Here is an 18,472-nt window from a genome sequence, read left to right on the forward strand (position 1 = left end):
GGCATCATGCTAGTAGTGGTACCTCTGTGGTTTCAGCCTTCTCCTGGGGGTTTTGGCATCGTGGTAGTAGTGGTACCTCTGTGGTTTCAGCCTCCTCCTGGGGGTTATGGCATCATGCTAGTAGTGGTACCTCTGTGGTTTCAGCCTTCTCCTGGGGGTTATGGCATCGTGGTAGTAGTGGTACCTCTGGTTTCAGCCTCCTCCTGGGGGTTATGGCATCATGCTAGTAGTGGTACCTCTGTCGTTTCAGCCTTCTCCTGGGGGTTATGGCATCGTGGTAGTAGTGGTACCTCTGTGGTTTCAGCCTTCTCCTGGGGGTTATGGCATCGTGGTAGTAGTGGTACCTCTGTGGTTTCAGCCTCCTCCTGGGGGTTATGGCATCATGCTAGTAGTGGTACCTCTGTCGTTTCAGCCTTCTCCTGGGGGTTATGGCATCGTGGTAGTAGTGGTACCTCTGTGGTTTCAGCCTTCTCCTGGGGGTTTTGGCATCGTGGTAGTAGTGGTACCTCTGTGGTTTCAGCCTCCTCCTGGGGGTTTTGGCATCGTGCTAGTGGTGCCTCTGTCGTTTCAGCCTTCTCCTGGGGGTTATGGCATCGTGGTAGTGGTGCCTCTGTGGTTTCAGCCTCCTCCTGGGGGTTTTGGCATCGTGGTAGTAGTGGTACCTCTGTCGTTTCAGCCTTCTCCTGGGGGTTATGGCATCGTGGTAGTGGTACCTCTGTGGTTTCAGCCTTCTCCTGGGGGTTATGGCATCGTGGTAGTGGTACCTCTGTGGTTTCAGCCTTCTCCTGGGGGTTTTGGCATCGTGGTAGTAGTGGTACCTCTGTGGTTTCAGCCTTCTCCTGGGGGTTATGGCATCGTGGTAGTGGTACCTCTGTGGTTTCAGCCTTCTCCTGGGGGTTTTGGCATCGTGGTAGTAGTGGTACCTCTGTGGTTTCAGCCTTCTCCTGGGGGTTATGGCATCGTGGTAGTGGTACCTCTGTGGTTTCAGCCTTCTCCTGGGGGTTTTGGCATCGTGGTAGTAGTGGTACCTCTGTGGTTTCAGCCTTCTCCTGGGGGTTTTGGCATCGTGGTAGTAGTGGTACCTCTGTGGTTTCAGCCTTCTCCTGGGGGTTTTGGCATCGTGGTAGTAGTGGTACCTCTGTGGTTTCAGCCTTCTCCTGGGGGTTATGGCATCGTGGTAGTGGTACCTCTGTGGTTTCAGCCTTCTCCTGGGGGTTATGGCATCGTGGTAGTGGTACCTCTGTGGTTTCAGCCTTCTCCTGGGGGTTTTGGCATCGTGCTAGTAGTGTTACCTCTGGTTTCAGCCTCCTCCTGGGGGTTTTGGCATCGTGGTAGTAGTGGTACCTCTGTGGTTTCAGCCTCCTCCTGGGGGTTATGGCATCGTGGTAGTGGTGGTACCTCTGTCGTTTCAGCCTCCTCCTGGGGGTTTTGGCATCGTGGTAGTGGTACCTCTGTGGTTTCAGCCTTCTCCTGGGGGTTTTGGCATCGTGGTAGTGGTGCCTCTGTCGTTTCAGCCTCCTCCTGGGGGTTTTGGCATCGTGGTAGTGGTACCTCTGTGGTTTCACAGCTGTTCTGTGTGCATGTGGTATTCTCAAGGCCACAGCTTGGTTTCTCTTTCTGTCTTTCTCGCTCTCCTTTCTTGCGTACACCACACACACACACACACACACACACACACACACACACACACACACACACACACACACACACTTAGCCTAAGCAGACACACACAAACACCTTCTGTTTGTTCTGTTCTGTGTCTACTGCTTCCTGAGCAGCGTGTTACTCAGGGTTTCATTTATAGATGCTGTGTGTGTTTGTGTGTGTGTGTGTTTGTTCTGAGATCTCTGCATTTCCTGTTCAGTCCGGCGGGCGCAGGAAGCGAGTGTCGCCTCATTGCCTTGATTTTCAGGCAGCGCTGCGCGTGAGAGTCAGAGGTCAACACACTTGTCTTGTCTTCCTGTTTTAAAAGGAGTCCTTGGCCTTTCACATCCACCCACACAACACTACTTTTGATTCACTTTTAATATGAATAACATGACCTCTGTAGTAAGTGTGCTTGAACTCTGAATAACTGAACCAATCTGACATGTTCTCCCTCTCCCCTCTCCCCTCTCCTCTCCTCCTCTCCCCTCTCCCCTCTCCCCTCTCCCATCCCAGGGGGAGTCTGTAAAGTATTTCCTGGATCATTTGGAAAAGCTAGGACAGCCGGTAAGTCCCACCCATCTCTTATGCATCTATACACTACTGCTGATGAAGTAACAGTCAGAATGAAAAGAGAAGTGAAACCATCCCTCTCTCTCCTCCCTCTGTGGTTCTATCCATCTCCCCACATATCTCCATCTCTCTCTGAGATGTCAGGGTGTGCTACCAGCGAAGGCCTGATCTCCTTCTGACTAAAGAGGGGGAAACCGACCTCTCTCTCTTTCATCTTTCTCAACTTTTCTCTCTGTTCTTCACGGGCAGTGCAGAGGAATGGAATGAGGAGTGTAACTCTGTATCTCTGGCTGGTATCCTGATGGTGACTTCACTGATGGCTTTTCCAGTGCAGCCTGATCTTGATGTCACAGCGTCTAGAATGGCAGGAATTCTCCTCTGGAATGGAACACATACAACACACACACACATACAACACACACACACACAACACACACACACACACATACAACACACACACACACACATACAACACACACACATACACACATACACATACAACACACACATACACATACAACACACACATACAACACACACACACATACAACACACACACACATACAACACATACAACACATACAACACATACAACACATACAACACATACAACACACATACATACAACACATACACAACACATACACACACACACATACAACACACACACATACAACACACAATACACATACAACACACACACACACATACAACACACACACACACATACAACACATACAACACACACACACATACAACACATACAAGTTTGTAATGATCTCCTTCCTTCAGTTTGTAATGATCTCCTTCCTTCCTTCAGTTTGTAATGATCTCCTTCCTTCCTTCAGTTTGTAATGATCTCCTTCCTTCCTTCAGTTTGTAATGATCTCCTTCCTTCCTTCAGTTTGTAATGATCTCCTTCCTTCCTTCAGTTTGTAATGATCTCCTTCCTTCCTTCAGTTTGTAATGATCTCCTTCCTTCAGTTTGTAATGATCTCCTTCCTTCAGTTTGTAATGATCTCCTTCCTTCAGTTTGTAATGATCTCCTTCCTTCAGTTTGTAATGATCTCCTTCCTTCCTTCAGTTTGAAATGATCTCCTTCCTTCAGTTTGTAATGATCTCCTTCCTTCAGTTTGTAATGATCTCCTTCCTTCCTTCAGTTTGTAATGATCTCCTTCCTTCCTTCAGTTTGTAATGATCTCCTTCCTTCAGTTTGTAATGATCTCCTTCCTTCAGTTTGTAATGATCTCCTTCCTTCAGTTTGTAATGATCTCCTTCCTTCCTTCAGTTTGTAATGATCTCCTTCCTTCCTTCAGTTTGTAATGATCTCCTTCCTTCAGTTTGTAATGATCTCCTTCCTTCAGTTTGAAATGATCTCCTTCCTTCCTTCAGTTTGTAATGATCTCCTTCCTTCCTTCAGTTTGTAATGATCTCCTTCCTTCCTTCAGTTTGTAATGATCTCCTTCCTTCCTTCAGTTTGTAATGATCTCCTTCCTTCAGTTTGCAATGATCTCCTTCCTTCAGTTTGCAATGATCTCCTTCCTTCAGTTTGTAATGATCTCCTTCCTTCAGTTTGTAATGATCTCCTTCCTTCAGTTTGTAATGATCTCCTTCCTTCAGTTTGTAATGATCTCCTTCCTTCCTTCAGTTTGTAATGATCTCCTTCCTTCCTTCAGTTTGTAATGATCTCCTTCCTTCCTTCAGTTTGTAATGATCTCCTTCCTTCAGTTTGCAATGATCTCCTTCCTTCAGTTTGTAATGATCTCCTTCCTTCAGTTTGTAATGATCTCCTTCCTTCAGTTTGCAATGATCTCCTTCCTTCAGTTTAAAGATCTCCTTCCTTCCTTCAGTTTGTAAAGATCTCCTTCCTTCAGTTTAAAGATCTCCTTCCTTCCTTCAGTTTGTAATGATCTCCTTCCTTCAGTTTGTAATGATCTCCTTCCTTCAGTTTGTAATGATCTCCTTCCTTCAGTTTGTAATGATCTCCTTCCTTCCTTCAGTTTGTAAAGATCTCCTTCCTTCAGTTTGTAAAGATCTCCTTCCTTCCTTCAGTTTAAAGATCGCTTTCCTTCCTTCAGTTTAAAGATCTCTTTCCTTCCTTCCTTCCTTCAGTTTGTAAAGATCTCCTTCCTTCCTTCAGTTTAAAGATCTCCTTCCTTCCTTCCTTCCTTCAGTTTAAAGATCTCTTTCCTTCCTTCCTTTAGTTTAAAGATCTCCTTCCTTCCTTCAGTTTGTAAACATCTCCTTCCTTCCTTCCTTCCTTCCTTCCTTCCTTCCTTCCTTCCTTCCTTCCTTCCTTCCTTCCTTCCTTCCTTCCTTCCTTCAGTTTAAAGATCTCTTTCCTTCCTTCCTTCAGTTTGTAAAGATCTTGTTTTATGTCCAATTTGTTCTCATGTTTTCTTTTTGGTCTTGTCTCATTCGTTCCTTCTGCGCTGTATGCACCTTCCCATTTACACACACACACCAAGCCCCTCCCCCTGTCACTCACACACCAAGCCCCTCCCCCTGTCACTCACACACCAAGCCCCTCCCCCTGTCACTCACACACCAAGCCCCTCCCCCTGTCACTCACACACCAAGCATCCTCCCCCTGTCACTCACACACCAAGCCCCTCCCCCTCACACACCAAGCCCCTCCCCCTGTCACTCACACACTAAGCCCCTCCCCCTGTCACTCACGACAACGAAGATGAGAGATCAATTCTCTGACAAGCGGTTTCCCCTCCCTATTTCCATTTGAGGTTTGGTCCAACAGAATGGGTCATATGGACACCACAACACACATTATTATACTGCAATAGAGGAGAAGTTAACCTTTTCTAATGAAACCCTGTTTATGTCTCAACTCCTCAGATTGAGAGCAGAGCAGACAGACACTACAACAGGAGTATCAATGAACATGGATTCTGGAAAATTAATTCTCAGTTTGTCTCGCGCTGCATTCGGGTACTACTAGCAGCATCTTAACCAGCCTGTTATACTAGCAGCATCTTAACCAGACTGTTATACTAGCAGCATCTTAACCAGACTGTTATACTAGCAGCATCTTAACCAGACTGTTATACTAGCAGCATCTTAACCAGACTGTTATACTAGCAGCATCTTAACCAGACTGTTATACTAGCTGTCTGGTCTGTTATACTAGCGGTCTAGTCTGTTATACTAGCTGTCTGGTCTGTTATACTAGCTGTCTGGTCTGTTATACTAGCTGTCTGGACTGTTATACTAGCTGTCTGGTATGTTATACTAGCTGTCTGGTCTGTTATACTAGCTGTCTAGTCTGTGTTTTATAAATGTTCAATGAGCATAAAGCACAGTTTATATAAGGAATTGTCAACTCGTTCTCATTCTGATAAATCAGGTAGGACACTTGATTTCAACATCTGAACAAAGTGGACAGGAGAGCATGCTGCTCAAACAGCTGGAGATGTACAGAAGGGTGTGTTCATCACAATCTGTTCTACCTGGTTAGCTAGCAGATCTCTCTCTCATTCACTCGCTCTCTCCGACTCAGCAGGATATCCTGTTCGCTTGTAAGTCTACGAAAGGCATCCGTTAGTACCAACCTTCTCCATCCATCACTCTCCCATTCACTCGTTCTCTCATTCACTCGTTCTCTCTCTCATTCACTCGTTCTCTCTCATTCACTCGTTCTCTCTCTCATTCACTCGTTCTCTCTCATTCACTCGTTCTCTCTCTCATTCACTCGTTCTCTCTCGTTCTCTCCTCCAGGACTACCTACCGACTCAGCAGGATATTCTCCTGGCCCGTAAGCCCACTAAAGGTATCCACGAGTACGACTTTGAGATCAAGAACGTTCCATTTAAGATGGTGGACGTTGGGGGTCAAAGGTCGGAGAGACGGAGATGGTTTGAGTGTTTTGACTCTGTCACCTCCATCCTCTTCCTCGTCTCCTCTTCAGAGTATGACCAGGTGGGTTTACACACACACACACACGTTTCTGTCCTTGTGAATGAAATTAAACGACCAAGAATTTGGATGTATGCACACACACTCTCTTAAATCAGCACACACACACACACCTGTCTTTGGATGTTATATACAATTAAATATCATTTGTATTTCACACACACACACCCTACTCCCCTAACCTCCTAACCCCCCCCCCCAGGTCTTGATGGAGGACCGTCAAACCAACCGTCTCAGCGAATCCCTCAACATCTTCGAGACGATCGTCAACAATCGCGTTTTCTCCAACGTCTCCATCATCCTGTTCCTCAACAAGACGGACCTCCTGGAGGACAAGGTGCGCTCGGTCCCCATCAAGGACTATTTCCCAGAGTACCCCGGGGAGCCGCACAGCCTGGCCGACGTACAGAGGTTCCTAGTGGACTGTTTCCGGGGGAAGAGGAGGGACGTGACACAGAAGCCCCTGTACCACCACTTCACCACAGCCATCAACACGGAGAACATTCGACTGGTGTTCCGAGACGTCAAGGACACCATCCTCCACGACAACCTAAAGCAGCTGATGCTGCAGTGATCGCAGGGGGGTTATGACCTTTTTCAAGTCACCTTTTGGCCTTTAACCCCCAACCGTCCCCCCCGTGACTCCTCACCGTGACCCACTGACTTGCCATGATTGCAGGGTGATGAACAGAGAGCAGAAGAGTTGTTGTGTTACACTGTGTCACTGCCTTTTAAGTCACCTTTTGGCCCTTGACCTTTAACCCCTGCGAGCCCTCACCTTGACCCCTGATCTCCAGTCACCTCTGGTGCAGGCTGTCACCTATGACCCTTGACCACTGAACCCTGTTACCACTTCTAATGGCCTTGTACCTGGCAGTTCTACCCCCCCCCCCCTTCTAAACCACTGTAAATGAGCTCTCCCAATCCCTCCCCTCACACACCCCTCTCCTCTCTTTTAATGGACTATTCCAGAGTCTGTAGATATGTTGATGTGTTCTGTAGGATGAAGTTGCCCTCAGACTCTGATCCTGGGTCAGTTTTTAATTCCCCCCACTAATGGTTAATGACAGGATATGGGGAGGGGAAGCTGGTCCTAAATCTGTTGTTCTATATTACTATATTCACTCTGTTGGTTCACTCTTAACTCTCCTGTCTCACTCTGTCACTTTGTAACCTGTCTGAGAAGCCCAGACCACTGCTGGAGGTTAGCGGTCAAGGGTGAAGGGGTCAACTGGCCTTTCTGTGTTGGAGGGAGGAGTCAAAGGTCGTCACCCACGGCAACCAGGGAAGCGGGAGTGGTAAACGCTGTAGAACAAAATGATGATGATGATGATGACTGTGTTTCACTGGCGTCAGCCTGTCGCTATGCACCTCCACTCACACCTGCCCTGAACTGGCTTGATTCTACACTTCCTTTTCCCTCAGAGCCTGATTATGACATCACCGTGCCCCCCCCCCCGCCCCCATTCTGACAGCCAATCAGTGTCACTATCTGGATGTGGAACCAACTGCAGCGGAGAGCTTGTTACTTGTTGTTGTTGCTGAGGGGGAAGTTAAAGAGTGGGGGGACTTTACAACACTGTACTAAAACTAATCCTTAATGATTCCACAAATAAGCCTTTTACCACTGTCTGATGATTACCTATCAAACAGAGCTATACACACACACACACACACCCTGCCCATAGAGACTCTTCTGACCTGAACCTGGTATTACTGTTTGGAACTTTAGACTTTTTTCCCCACATAGATTTATTATGAATATATGTACCTAAACATTGTCTTTGTAAGTTATATTTGAAAGGTTTTACACAAGTTTGATTTACACCTGCTGATGGACACCTGCTACACCTGCTGATGGACTGTTAAAGGAAGAGGGTGTGTGAACACACACGCTCAGACAGACTGGCCCGGACAGACTGGCCCGGACAGACTGGCCCGGACAGACTGGCCCGGACAGACTGGCCCGGACAGACTGGCCCGGACAGACTGGCCCGGACAGACTGGGTCGGACAGACTGGGTCGGACAGACTGGGCCGGACTGACCAGTTGATAAACTACTGAGCTAATTCTCAGGATACATTGTGGACCACTTATTTGTGTATTTAAAGCAATGATGTTCATTTGCCTAAGTCCTAAAACACACACACAGACAGACGGACGGCTGTCCATCAGAGGCTGGTAGTCTAAACAACTTGCCGGCCAGCTACATCCCCTCTTCCAGTCCTTTATTTCTCCCCTCTTTCTGTCCCTCTCTCTGTCTTAGTGTAAGCAAGTGATCAGCCTTATAAACCCTGTGGAGGCTCATCCTAGCGGGAAGAGACTGATCAGCCTTATAAACCCTGTGGAGGCTCATCCTAGAGGGAAGAGACTGTGATCAGCCTTATAAACCCTGCGGAGGCTCATCCTAGAGGGAAGAGACAGTGATCCGCCTTATAAACCCTGTGGAGGCTCATCCTAGAGGGAAGAGACTGATCAGCCTTATAAACCCTGTGGAGGCTCATCCTAGAGGGAAGAGACTGTGATCAGCCTTATAAACCCTGTGGAGGCTCATCCTAGAGGGAAGAGACTGATCAGCCTTATAAACCCTGTGGAGGCTCATCCTAGAGGGAAGAGACTGTGATCAGCCTTATAAACCCTGTGGAGGCTCACCCTAGAGGGAAGAGACTGATCAGCCTTATAAACCCTTTGGAGGCTCATCCTAGAGGGAAGAGACTGTGATCAGCCTTATAAACCCTGTGGAGGCTCATCCTAGAGGGAAGAGACTGTGATCAGCCTTATAAACCCTGTGGAGGCTCATCCTAGAGGGAAGAGACTGTGATCAGCCTTATAAACCCTGTGGAGGCTCATCCTAGAGGGAAGAGACTGTGATCAGCCTTATAAACCCCGTGGAGGCTCATCCTAGAGGGAAGAAACTATGATCAGCCTTATAAACCCTGTGGAGGCTCATCCTAGAGGGAAGAGACTGTGATCAGCCTTATAAACCCTGCGGAGGCTCATCCTAGAGGGAAGAGACTGTGATCAGCCTTATAAACTCTGTGGAGGCTCATCCTAGAGGGAAGAGACAGTGATCAGCCATATAAACCCTGTGGAGGCTCATCCTAGACATACTCTTATCACTCAGTCAGGGGAAAGTGATGGGGAAACTGTGTCAAATGATTTGATTTAATTATGAATCTTTCTCTCTCTCTTAACTCCTCACCAACCAATGTGTCTTTATCTCTAGCAAACCCCCATAGCAGGCCTTTTAAATGAGTTGGACGTTGGGTTTCTACCAACTGAAGGGAAACCAGGAGAATGATACCGTTCACATTGTTGTACCCGTTATGCAGGGGGCGTCTGAAGTCACACCCTACTACTCTCTATCTAGTGCACTGCTTTCAGCCCTGTGTGTCTTTGACAGGGCACTACATAGGGCACTATGTTATTATTATTAAGGTAGTAGGGTGCGGTTTTGCACGTAGACTCCTAAAATCTCTCTCGTTGTCTCTCTCTCTCTCTCTCTCTCTCTCTCTCTCTCTCTCTCTCTCTCTCTCTCTCTCTCTCTCTCTCTCGTTGTCTCTCTCTCTCTCTCTCGTTGTCTCTCTCTCTCGTTGTCTCCCAAGTGAGCGCTATTCCCTATATAGTTTTGGATGCAGTCTGAGTCTCGTTGGCCAAACATGCTGCATGTGTAGTTCAAGTCTCTCTCACAAACACTGTCAGCTCTGTCAGGGCTTCTGACTGATCGCTCCAGGCCACCCCTTCCATAGCTCCGAGTCATCCCCAGCACAGAGCTCTTTGTCTGGGCTGAGACTGTGTCAGGCCCCCTTGGCTGAAGGCCACCATTCCATCCTCTATACCAGTCGGATGGACTGGTGTGACTGGGACCAGTGTCTCCTCCCCCCGCGCCACACACACACACCAGTAAGTCAGACCAAACTAGGGTCTGTGATTTGCCTTTGTCTACCCTTCTCTCTGACCGGATGGACTGGTGTGACTGGGACCAGTGTCTCCTCCCCCAGCGCCACACACACACACACCAGTAAGTCAGACCAGACTAGGGTCTGTGATTTGCCTTTGTCGATGCTGAACAAACAGGTTTTTGAACAACACAGAGGCAGACCACTTTCTCCCAGGGGATGTAGATATCCACACAGGATACGTTCCAACTAAGATGCAACCGAAACTAAAAATAGCCTTATGGGCCACCGCCACCATAGTTAAAGCGTTTAGCCTTGTGGGCCACCATAGTTAAAGCGTTTAGCCTTGTGGGCCACCATAGTTAAAGCGTTTAGCCTTATGGGCCACCATAGTTAAAGCGTTTAGCCTTATGGGCCACCATAGTTAAAGCGTTTAGCCTTGTGGGCCACCATAGTTAAAGCGTTTAGCCTTATGGGCCACCATAGTTAAAGCGTTTAGCCTTGTGGGCCACCATAGTTAAAGCGTTTAGCCGAATGTGTGACCTCTGACCTGGGTTAAATAAAGTAGCCATCACTGTGCTTGCCCACCTTAGGAGCCCTGCTGTTTATAGAGTAGCCAGGTCCTTTAAGAGTGTTGTCTGATCTGGCCTGATCAACAGTGTTCCACTGGACCCAACATGTCCCAAAGTGATCATTCTAGAATCATGTGCATTCTAGAACTGTCCATTCTAGAACTGTTTCTAGCCATTCTATTTCTATGGGTGTAGTCAGTCGGTGCTTTTTGCCAAATGGCCTCCAGAGTGACTCAATACCCAGTAGACAGGCAGACGGACAGACCTATGTCCCCTACTGGTCTTATTTAGTGAGGGAGAGCTCAAATAGGAGTCCCCAATGGCACCCTCTTCCCTATATAGTGCACTAATGTTGACCAGGTCCCCATAGGGTCTAAAGTAGTGCACTATGTAGGGAATAGGCTGTCATTTGGAACACAGCCCAGACAGACGCAGGTCTTTGTCTGCTCCGGTCAGAGAGAAGGGTAGACAGTCTGCCAGTAGTAACACCGTGGTCAGTATTCAGTCAGTGTGTGTGTATCTGCTCCTTCAGGCCGTCTCTCTCTCTCTCTGTGCTGCTGCTGATGCTGTGGTTTTAAACGTGTGCCAACGACTCCGTTCCAATATCAACGCTCGCCCACTCGTTCGAATGCACTGCTTCCTTCATGTTAGTGTGGATGTTGGAATGCAGCCCCAAGAGTCAGTCAGAACACAGTGTCATTTCAAAAGCCCAGGCCCACTTTGACGATGTCACAAAGCCAAAGCCTGTTTCATTAGGATTCTGCTACTGACAAAAACCTGCCTTCAGTGGCCTGGTCTGAGTTGTCATTCATTGTGTCAAAAAGAGTTGTAGAGATTTCAAGCTGTTAACTGTGATGTCAGAGCCCCGCCCTGCCCTGAGAACTGTCTGTTCCTCTATCTACTACAACTCCTTCTTCCTGCTCTCTCTCTCTGTCTCTCTGTCTGTCATCATGACATCACTGAGGGTTCCGACACATCTAGAATGAAACGTCATTCTAGTTCTATTGATTCTATGGAATGTGGAGGAAGGTTTGGGGCCAGGTCCATTATATCAAGGTGAAGGTGCAATCTGGCGTTCTGGACCTGAGGTGGGAAGGACCTGAGGTGTGTGTGTGTGTGTGTAAGGTGATGGTGTTTTAAAGCTATGCAACAGCACTGTGCTCCAGTCCACACAGCAAAAATACTTAAATGAACCACTTCTCTGTATGTTATGAGAATAATCACGATGATGTGTTACTGCTCTGCCCCATGTAATCAGTTTCTTTATTAGCCAAGAGTAAAATATGCAAATGATCTGCCAAAAATATGACTGATATTGTTGTGCCTCCTGTTACCCGACTTCGCCTTTTCCCCCTAATCAAGGTTTTATACTTGCAGTGTTTGCCTTAGCGGTGTTTTTATGTCCTCATTTCAAGATGAAGGTTTGCATTCCAAATGGCACCCTATTCCCTACATGACGACCTATTGGCTCTGGTCTAAAGTAGTATAAGTAAACAGGGACACGGGGGTGTCATTTGGGACAGTATCAACGGTTACAAAACTGTGTTTCTCTGGCTTATTGTAGTTCAGATGTTTTTTATATTGTTTATGACGAAATGCTTTCATTGTACAGTCTCTAACTTATACTGTCTTCTTACTGTTCTCCCAATAAAACCACAAACCATTTTACAAACTGTGACGTGTGTTTTGAAGTCACTTCATTGGCGTTCTCTTTGACAGTCGTTTGTCACAACTGTGTGTGTCGGACTGTTTGCCAGTTTCCAAAATCTCACGTGATGTTTAAGTTGTTCCAAATGTTCATATAAATGTCATGTCGATGTTTTTCATAGTCACTTGACACCACTTAAGCGGAATAGATTTTATAGATCCTATCTTTGCAAAAAAAAAATAGTTAATTTATTAAACGTGTATAAGACCCAGGGTTCGGGTCAGTTTCAATTGAAGTCATTCAATCTTCTTTTTTTATTTTAAATGTCATCTATTTTCAATGCCGTCTCGATAAAGATGGAAATGGAGAAGCTATTAAAATGTTTTTCCATTTCTGACTTTTATTAAGCCGCTATTTTTGACAACTCAGGTGTTTCATATTGGACAAGTTCAGGTCCCCATTGAAGTGTTTTTCATTCTGGTTGGTGTCTAATGAACAGGAGCCGGAAGGGAGATTGGAGAGGGGAGTTCTAGTCAGCTGAGGGGTGTTATGGTTGGTGTCTAATGAACAGGAGCCGGAAGGGAGATTGGAGAGGGGAGTTCTAGTCAGCTGAGGGGTGTTATGTTGTTGGTGTCTAATGAACAGGAGCCGGAAGGGAGATTGGAGAGGGGAGTTCTAGTCAGCTGAGGGGTGTTATGGTTGGTGTCTAATGAACAGGAGCCAGAAGGGAGATTGGAGAGGGGAGTTCTAGTCAGCTGAGGGGTGTTATGGTTGGTGTCTAATGAACAGGAGCCAGAAGGGAGATTGGAGAGGGGAGTTCTAGTCAGCTGAGGGGTGTTATGTTGTTGGTGTCTAATGAACAGGAGCCGGAAGGGAGATTGGAGAGGGGAGTTCTAGTCAGCTGAGGGGTGTTATGGTTGGTGTCTAATGAACAGGAGCCAGAAGGGAGATTGGAGAGGGGAGTTCTAGTCAGCTGAGGGGTGTTATGTTGTTGGTGTCTAATGAACAGGAGCCGGAAGGGAGATTGGAGAGGGGAGTTCTAGTCAGCTGAGGGGTGTTATGGTTGGTGTCTAATGAACAGGAGCCGGAAGGGAGATTGGAGAGGGGAGTTCTAGTCAGCTGAGGGGTGTTATGGTTGGTGTCTAATGAACAGGAGCCGGAAGGGAGATTGGAGAGGGGAGTTCTAGTCAGCTGAGGGGTTGTTGGTGGATTATTTTCCCACACTTTAAATGATCTACATCCCAAATGGCACCCTAATCTCTATATAGTGCACTACTTTAGACCAGGTCCCATAAGACTCTAGTCAAAAAAATTTATATTCGGGAAGTATTCAAACCCTTTTGACTTTTTCCACCTTTTGTTATATTACAACCTCATTCTAAAATGGATTTTTTAAAAATCCCTCATCAATCTACACACAATACCCCATAATGACATCACAATACCCCACAATGACATCACAATACCCCACAATGACATCACAATACCCCATAATGACATCACAATGACATCACAATACCCCATAATAAAAAAAACAGGTTTATAGACATTTTAGCAAAACAAAAACAAAAAAAAATCACATTTACAGACATTTTCAGACCCTTTTACTCAGTACTTTGTTGAATCACCTTTGGCAGAAATTACAGCCTCAAGTCTTCTTGGTATGATGCTTGTTGGGGGTTACCCTGGGGGTCGGGGGTTGCGTGTGGGGTTACACCAGTGCCATGATTACTGTATATATGTGATAATCTTTGTATGCTTGCAAAGCGCAATGATGGAAAAGTACTGGGTAAATGGAGATGTACTGCTTTAGTTCTCAGGCTGAGAAGTGTCTGCACCTGCTGATAGTCACACAGGCTCAAGGCCAAGATGGTAGAGGGAGAAACCACAGTCTAGACATGTTTTTCTCATCTTAGATACTTTGTATCTAATCCAATGCAACAATGTTAAGGTATGACTGACGGTAGGTTGTATCCTGTTTAGCCACACAGATCTTTACTGTAGACTACTGAGGTAATTCTGTATGTGAATCTCTGTCTGCATTTTATTACTAAAGAGTTTTATACCAAGGTTCCTGTGTCTGTGTCATCTATCTGGAAGACTGATTGTTGAAGGAAGCTTACATCACCCAATGCAAAGGACCAGCCAACATTTGGCGAGCAGGAGTGACCGCTGCACCTGTGACCGCTGCGCCTGTGACCGCTGCACCTGTGACTGCTACACCTGTGACCGCTGCGCCTGTGACCGCTGCACCTGTGACCGCTACACCTGTGACCGCTACGCCTGTGACCGCTACGCCTGTGACCGCTACACCTGTGACCGCTGCACCTGTGACCGCTACACCTGTGACCGCTACGCCTGTGACCGCTACGCCTGTGACCGCTACGCCTGTGACCGCTGCACCTGTGACCGCTGCACCTGTGACCGCTACACCTGTGACCGCTACACCTGTGACCTCTGCACCTGTGACCGCGGCACCTGTGACCGCTGCACCTGTGACCGCTACACCTGTGACCGCTGCACCTGTGACCGCTGCACCTGTGACCGCGGCACCTGTGACCGCTGCACCTGTGACCGCTACACCTGTGACCGCTGCACCTGTGACCGCTGCACCTGTGACTGCTACACCTGTGACCGCTGCACCTGTGACCGCTACACCTGTGACCGCTGCACCTGTGACCGCTAGGCCTGTGACCGCTGCACCTGTGACCGCTGCACCTGTGACCGCTACACCTGTGACCGCTAGGCCTGTGACCGCTGCACCTGTGACCGCTGCACCTGTGACCGCTGCACCTGTGACCTCTGCGCCCGGAGGCTCTTCGTCCCACTGTGCAGCGCGTCAAATTATAAGGTAAACAAGCCGCCTGTTAAACCAAAAGTCTGATATTAGAAGAAGCACTGTGTGGTTGATGACTGATTCCAGTAGGTAAGTGGCACCTGCCTCATCGGGGTTGATAATTACAGGAACAGTCGATAGCTAAATGTATGTACAAGGCCGTCGTTATAGGATGTATAAGTGATAAATGACCCAGATTCCACCGTAGGCCTACGGTGTGGTCCATGGTGTGGTCCATGGTGTGGCCTACGGTGTGGCCTACGGTGTGGCCTACGGTGTGGCCCACGGTGTGGTCCACGGTGTGATCCACGGTGTGATCCACGGTGTGGCCTACGGTGTGGCCTACGGTGTGGTCCACGGTGTGGTCCACGGTGTGGTCCACGGTGTGGCCTACGGTGTGGCCTACGGTGTGGTCCATGGTGTGGTCCACGGTGTGGTCCACGGTGTGGCCTACGGTGTGGTCCATGGTGTGGCCTACGGTGTGGTCCACGGTGTGGTCCACGGTGTGGCCTACGGTGTGGTCCACGGTGTGGCCTACGGTGTGTCCCACGGTGTGGTCCATGGTGTGGTCTACGGTGTGGCCTACGGTGTGGTCCACGGTGTGGTCCATGGTGTGGTCCATGGTGTGGCCTACGGTGTGGTCCATGGTGTGGCCTACGGTGTGGTCCATGGTGTGGCCTACGGTGTGGTCCATGGTGTGGCCTACGGTGTGGTCCATGGTGTGGTCCATGGTGTGGCCTACGGTGTGGTCTATGGTGTGGCCTACGGTGTGGTCCACGGTGTGGTCCACGGTGTGGCCTACGGTGTGGTCCACGGTGTGGTCCACGGTGTGGTCCACGGTGTGGCCTACGGTGTGTCCCACGGTGTGGTCCACGGTGTGTCCCACGGTGTGGTCCACGGTGTGGTCTACGGTGTGGCCCACGGTGTGGTCCACGGTGTGGTCCATGGTGTGGTCCACGGTGTGGTCCATGGTGTGGTCCATGGTGTGGCCATCGGTGTGGTCCATGGTGTGGCCTACGGTGTGGTCCATGGTGTGGCCTACGGTGTGGTCCATGGTGTGGCCTACGGTGTGGTCCATGGTGTGGCCTACGGTGTGGTCCATGGTGTGGCCTACGGTGTGGCCTACGGTGTGGTCCATGGTATGGCCTACGGTGTGTCCCACGGTGTGGCCTACGGTGTGGCCTACGGTGTGGCCTACGGTGTGGTCCATGGTATGGCCTACGGTGTGGTCCACGGTGTGTCCTACGGTGTGGTCCACGGTGTGTCCTACGGTGTGGTCCACGGTGTGTCCTACGGTGTGGTCCACGGTGTGGTCCACGGTGTGTCCTACGGTGTGGTCCACGGTGTGTCCTACGGTGTGGTCCACGGTGTGTCCTACGGTGTGGTCCACGGTGTGTCCTACGGTGTGGTCCACGGTGTGTCCTACGGTGTGGTCCACGGTGTGTCCTACGGTGTGGTCCACGGTGTGTCCTACGGTGTGGTCCATGGTGTGGCCTACGGTGTGGCCTACGGTGTGGCCTACGGTGTGTTCCATGGTATGGCCGACGGTGTGTCCCACGGTGTGGCCTACGGTGTGGCCTACGGTGTGGTCCATGGTATGGCCTACGGTGTGGCCTACGGTGTGTCCCACGGTGTGGTCCACGGTGTGGTCCACGGTGTGTCCTACGGTGTGGTCCACGGTGTGGTCCACGGTGTGTCCTACGGTGTGGTCCACGGTGTGTCCTACGGTGTGGTCCACGGTGTGTCCTACGGTGTGGTCCACGGTGTGTCCTACGGTGTGGTCCACGGTGTGGTCCACGGTGTGGCCCACGGTGTGGTCCACGGTGTGGCCTACGGTGTGGTCCACGGTGTGTCCTACGGTGTGGTCCACGGTGTGTCCTACGGTGTGGTCCACGGTGTGTCCTACGGTGTGGTCCACGGGGTGTCCTACGGTGTGGTCCACGGTGTGGTCCACGGTGTGGTCCACGGTGTGGCCTACGGTGTGGTCCACGGTGTGTCCTACGGTGTGGTCCACGGTGTGTCCTACGGTGTGGTCCACGGTGTGTCCTACGGTGTGGTCCACGGTGTGTCCTACGGTGTGGTCCACGGTGTGGCCTACGGTGTGGTCCACGGTGTGGCCTACGGTGTGGTCCATGGTGTGGCCTACGGTGTGGCCCACGGTGTAAGTATAGTACTCACCATAGATAATAACAGAGCAGCAGCAGCGTTCCGGGGGGAAGTATCGTACTCACCATAGATAATAACAGAGCAGCAGCGTTCCGGGGGGAAGTAGAGTACTCACCATAGATAATAACAGAGCAGCAGCAGCGTTCCGGGGGGAAGTATAGTACTGACCATAGATAATAACAGAGCAGCAGCAGCGTTCCAGGGGGAAGTAGAGTACTCACCATAGATAATAACAGAGCAGCAGCAGCGTTCCAGGGGGAAGTAGAGTACTCACCATAGATAATAACAGAGAGTAGCAGCGTTCCGGGGGGAAGTAGAGTACTCACCATAGATAATAACAGAGCAGCAGCAGCGTTCCAGGGGGAAGTATAGTACTCACCATAGATAATAACAGAGCAGCAGCAGCGTTCCAGGGGGAAGTAGAGTACTCACCATAGATAATAACAGAGAGTAGCAGCGTTCCGGGGGGAAGTATCGTACTCACCATAGATAATAACAGAGCAGCAGCAGCGTTCCGGGGGGAAGTATAGTACTCACCATAGATAATAACAGAGCAGCAGCAGCGTTCCGGGGGGAAGTATAGTACTGACCATAGATAATAACAGAGCAGCAGCAGCGTTCCAGGGGGAAGTAGAGTACTCACCATAGATAATAACAGAGCAGCAGCAGCGTTCCGGGGGGAAGTATAGTACTGACCATAGATAATAACAGAGCAGCAGCAGCGTTCCAGGGGGAAGTAGAGTACTCACCATAGATAATAACAGAGCAGCAGCAGCGTTCCAGGGGGAAGTAGAGTACTCACCATAGATAATAACAGAGCAGCAGCAGCTTTCCGGGGGAAGTATAGTACTCACCATAGATAATAACAGAGCAGCAGCAGCTTTCCGGGGGAAGTAGAGTACTCACCATAGATAATAACAGAGCAGCAGCAGCGTTCCGGGGGGAAGTAGAGTACTCACCATAGATAATAACAGAGCAGCAGCAGCTTTCCGGGGGAAGTAGAGTACTCACCATAGATAATAACAGAGCAGCAGCAGCGTTCCGGGGGGAAGTAGAGTACTCACCATAGATAATAACAGAGCAGCAGCAGCTTTCCGGGGGAAGTAGAGTACTCACCATAGATAATAACAGAGCAGCAGCAGCGTTCCGGGGGGAAGTAGAGTACTCACCATAGATAATAACAGAGCAGCAGCAGCGTTCCGGG

General features: G+C 49.2%; 2 protein-coding genes across 3 annotated transcripts in view; both read left to right on the forward strand.

The window, feature by feature from the left end:
- LOC118938365 (guanine nucleotide-binding protein subunit alpha-13) overlaps positions 1-12,296 on the forward strand; it is a 43,889-nt gene extending 31,593 nt beyond the window's left edge. The window contains exons 3-5 of one of the 2 annotated variants that reach the window (XM_036942031.1): positions 2,161-2,211; positions 5,950-6,150; positions 6,350-12,296. In XM_036942031.1, coding sequence (XP_036797926.1) covers positions 2,161-2,211; positions 5,950-6,150; positions 6,350-6,721 — 624 coding nt within the window. In that variant the 3' untranslated portion in view covers positions 6,722-12,296. The remainder of the gene's footprint in view (positions 1-2,160; positions 2,212-5,949; positions 6,151-6,349) is intronic. The other variant, XM_036942032.1, reaches the window with a different exon arrangement.
- A 2,101-nt stretch (positions 12,297-14,397) lies between these two features.
- LOC118938105 (keratin-associated protein 4-5-like) lies at positions 14,398-14,952 on the forward strand. Its single transcript, XM_036939794.1, has one exon. It carries the CDS (start codon positions 14,398-14,400, stop codon positions 14,950-14,952), a length of 555 nt encoding a protein of 184 aa, XP_036795689.1.
- Positions 14,953-18,472: the final 3,520 nt, after the last annotated feature.

Source organism: Oncorhynchus mykiss, chromosome 13 (genome assembly GCF_013265735.2).
Source record: "Oncorhynchus mykiss isolate Arlee chromosome 13, USDA_OmykA_1.1, whole genome shotgun sequence".
In the NCBI taxonomy this organism is placed as follows: Eukaryota; Metazoa; Chordata; class Actinopteri; order Salmoniformes; family Salmonidae; genus Oncorhynchus; species Oncorhynchus mykiss.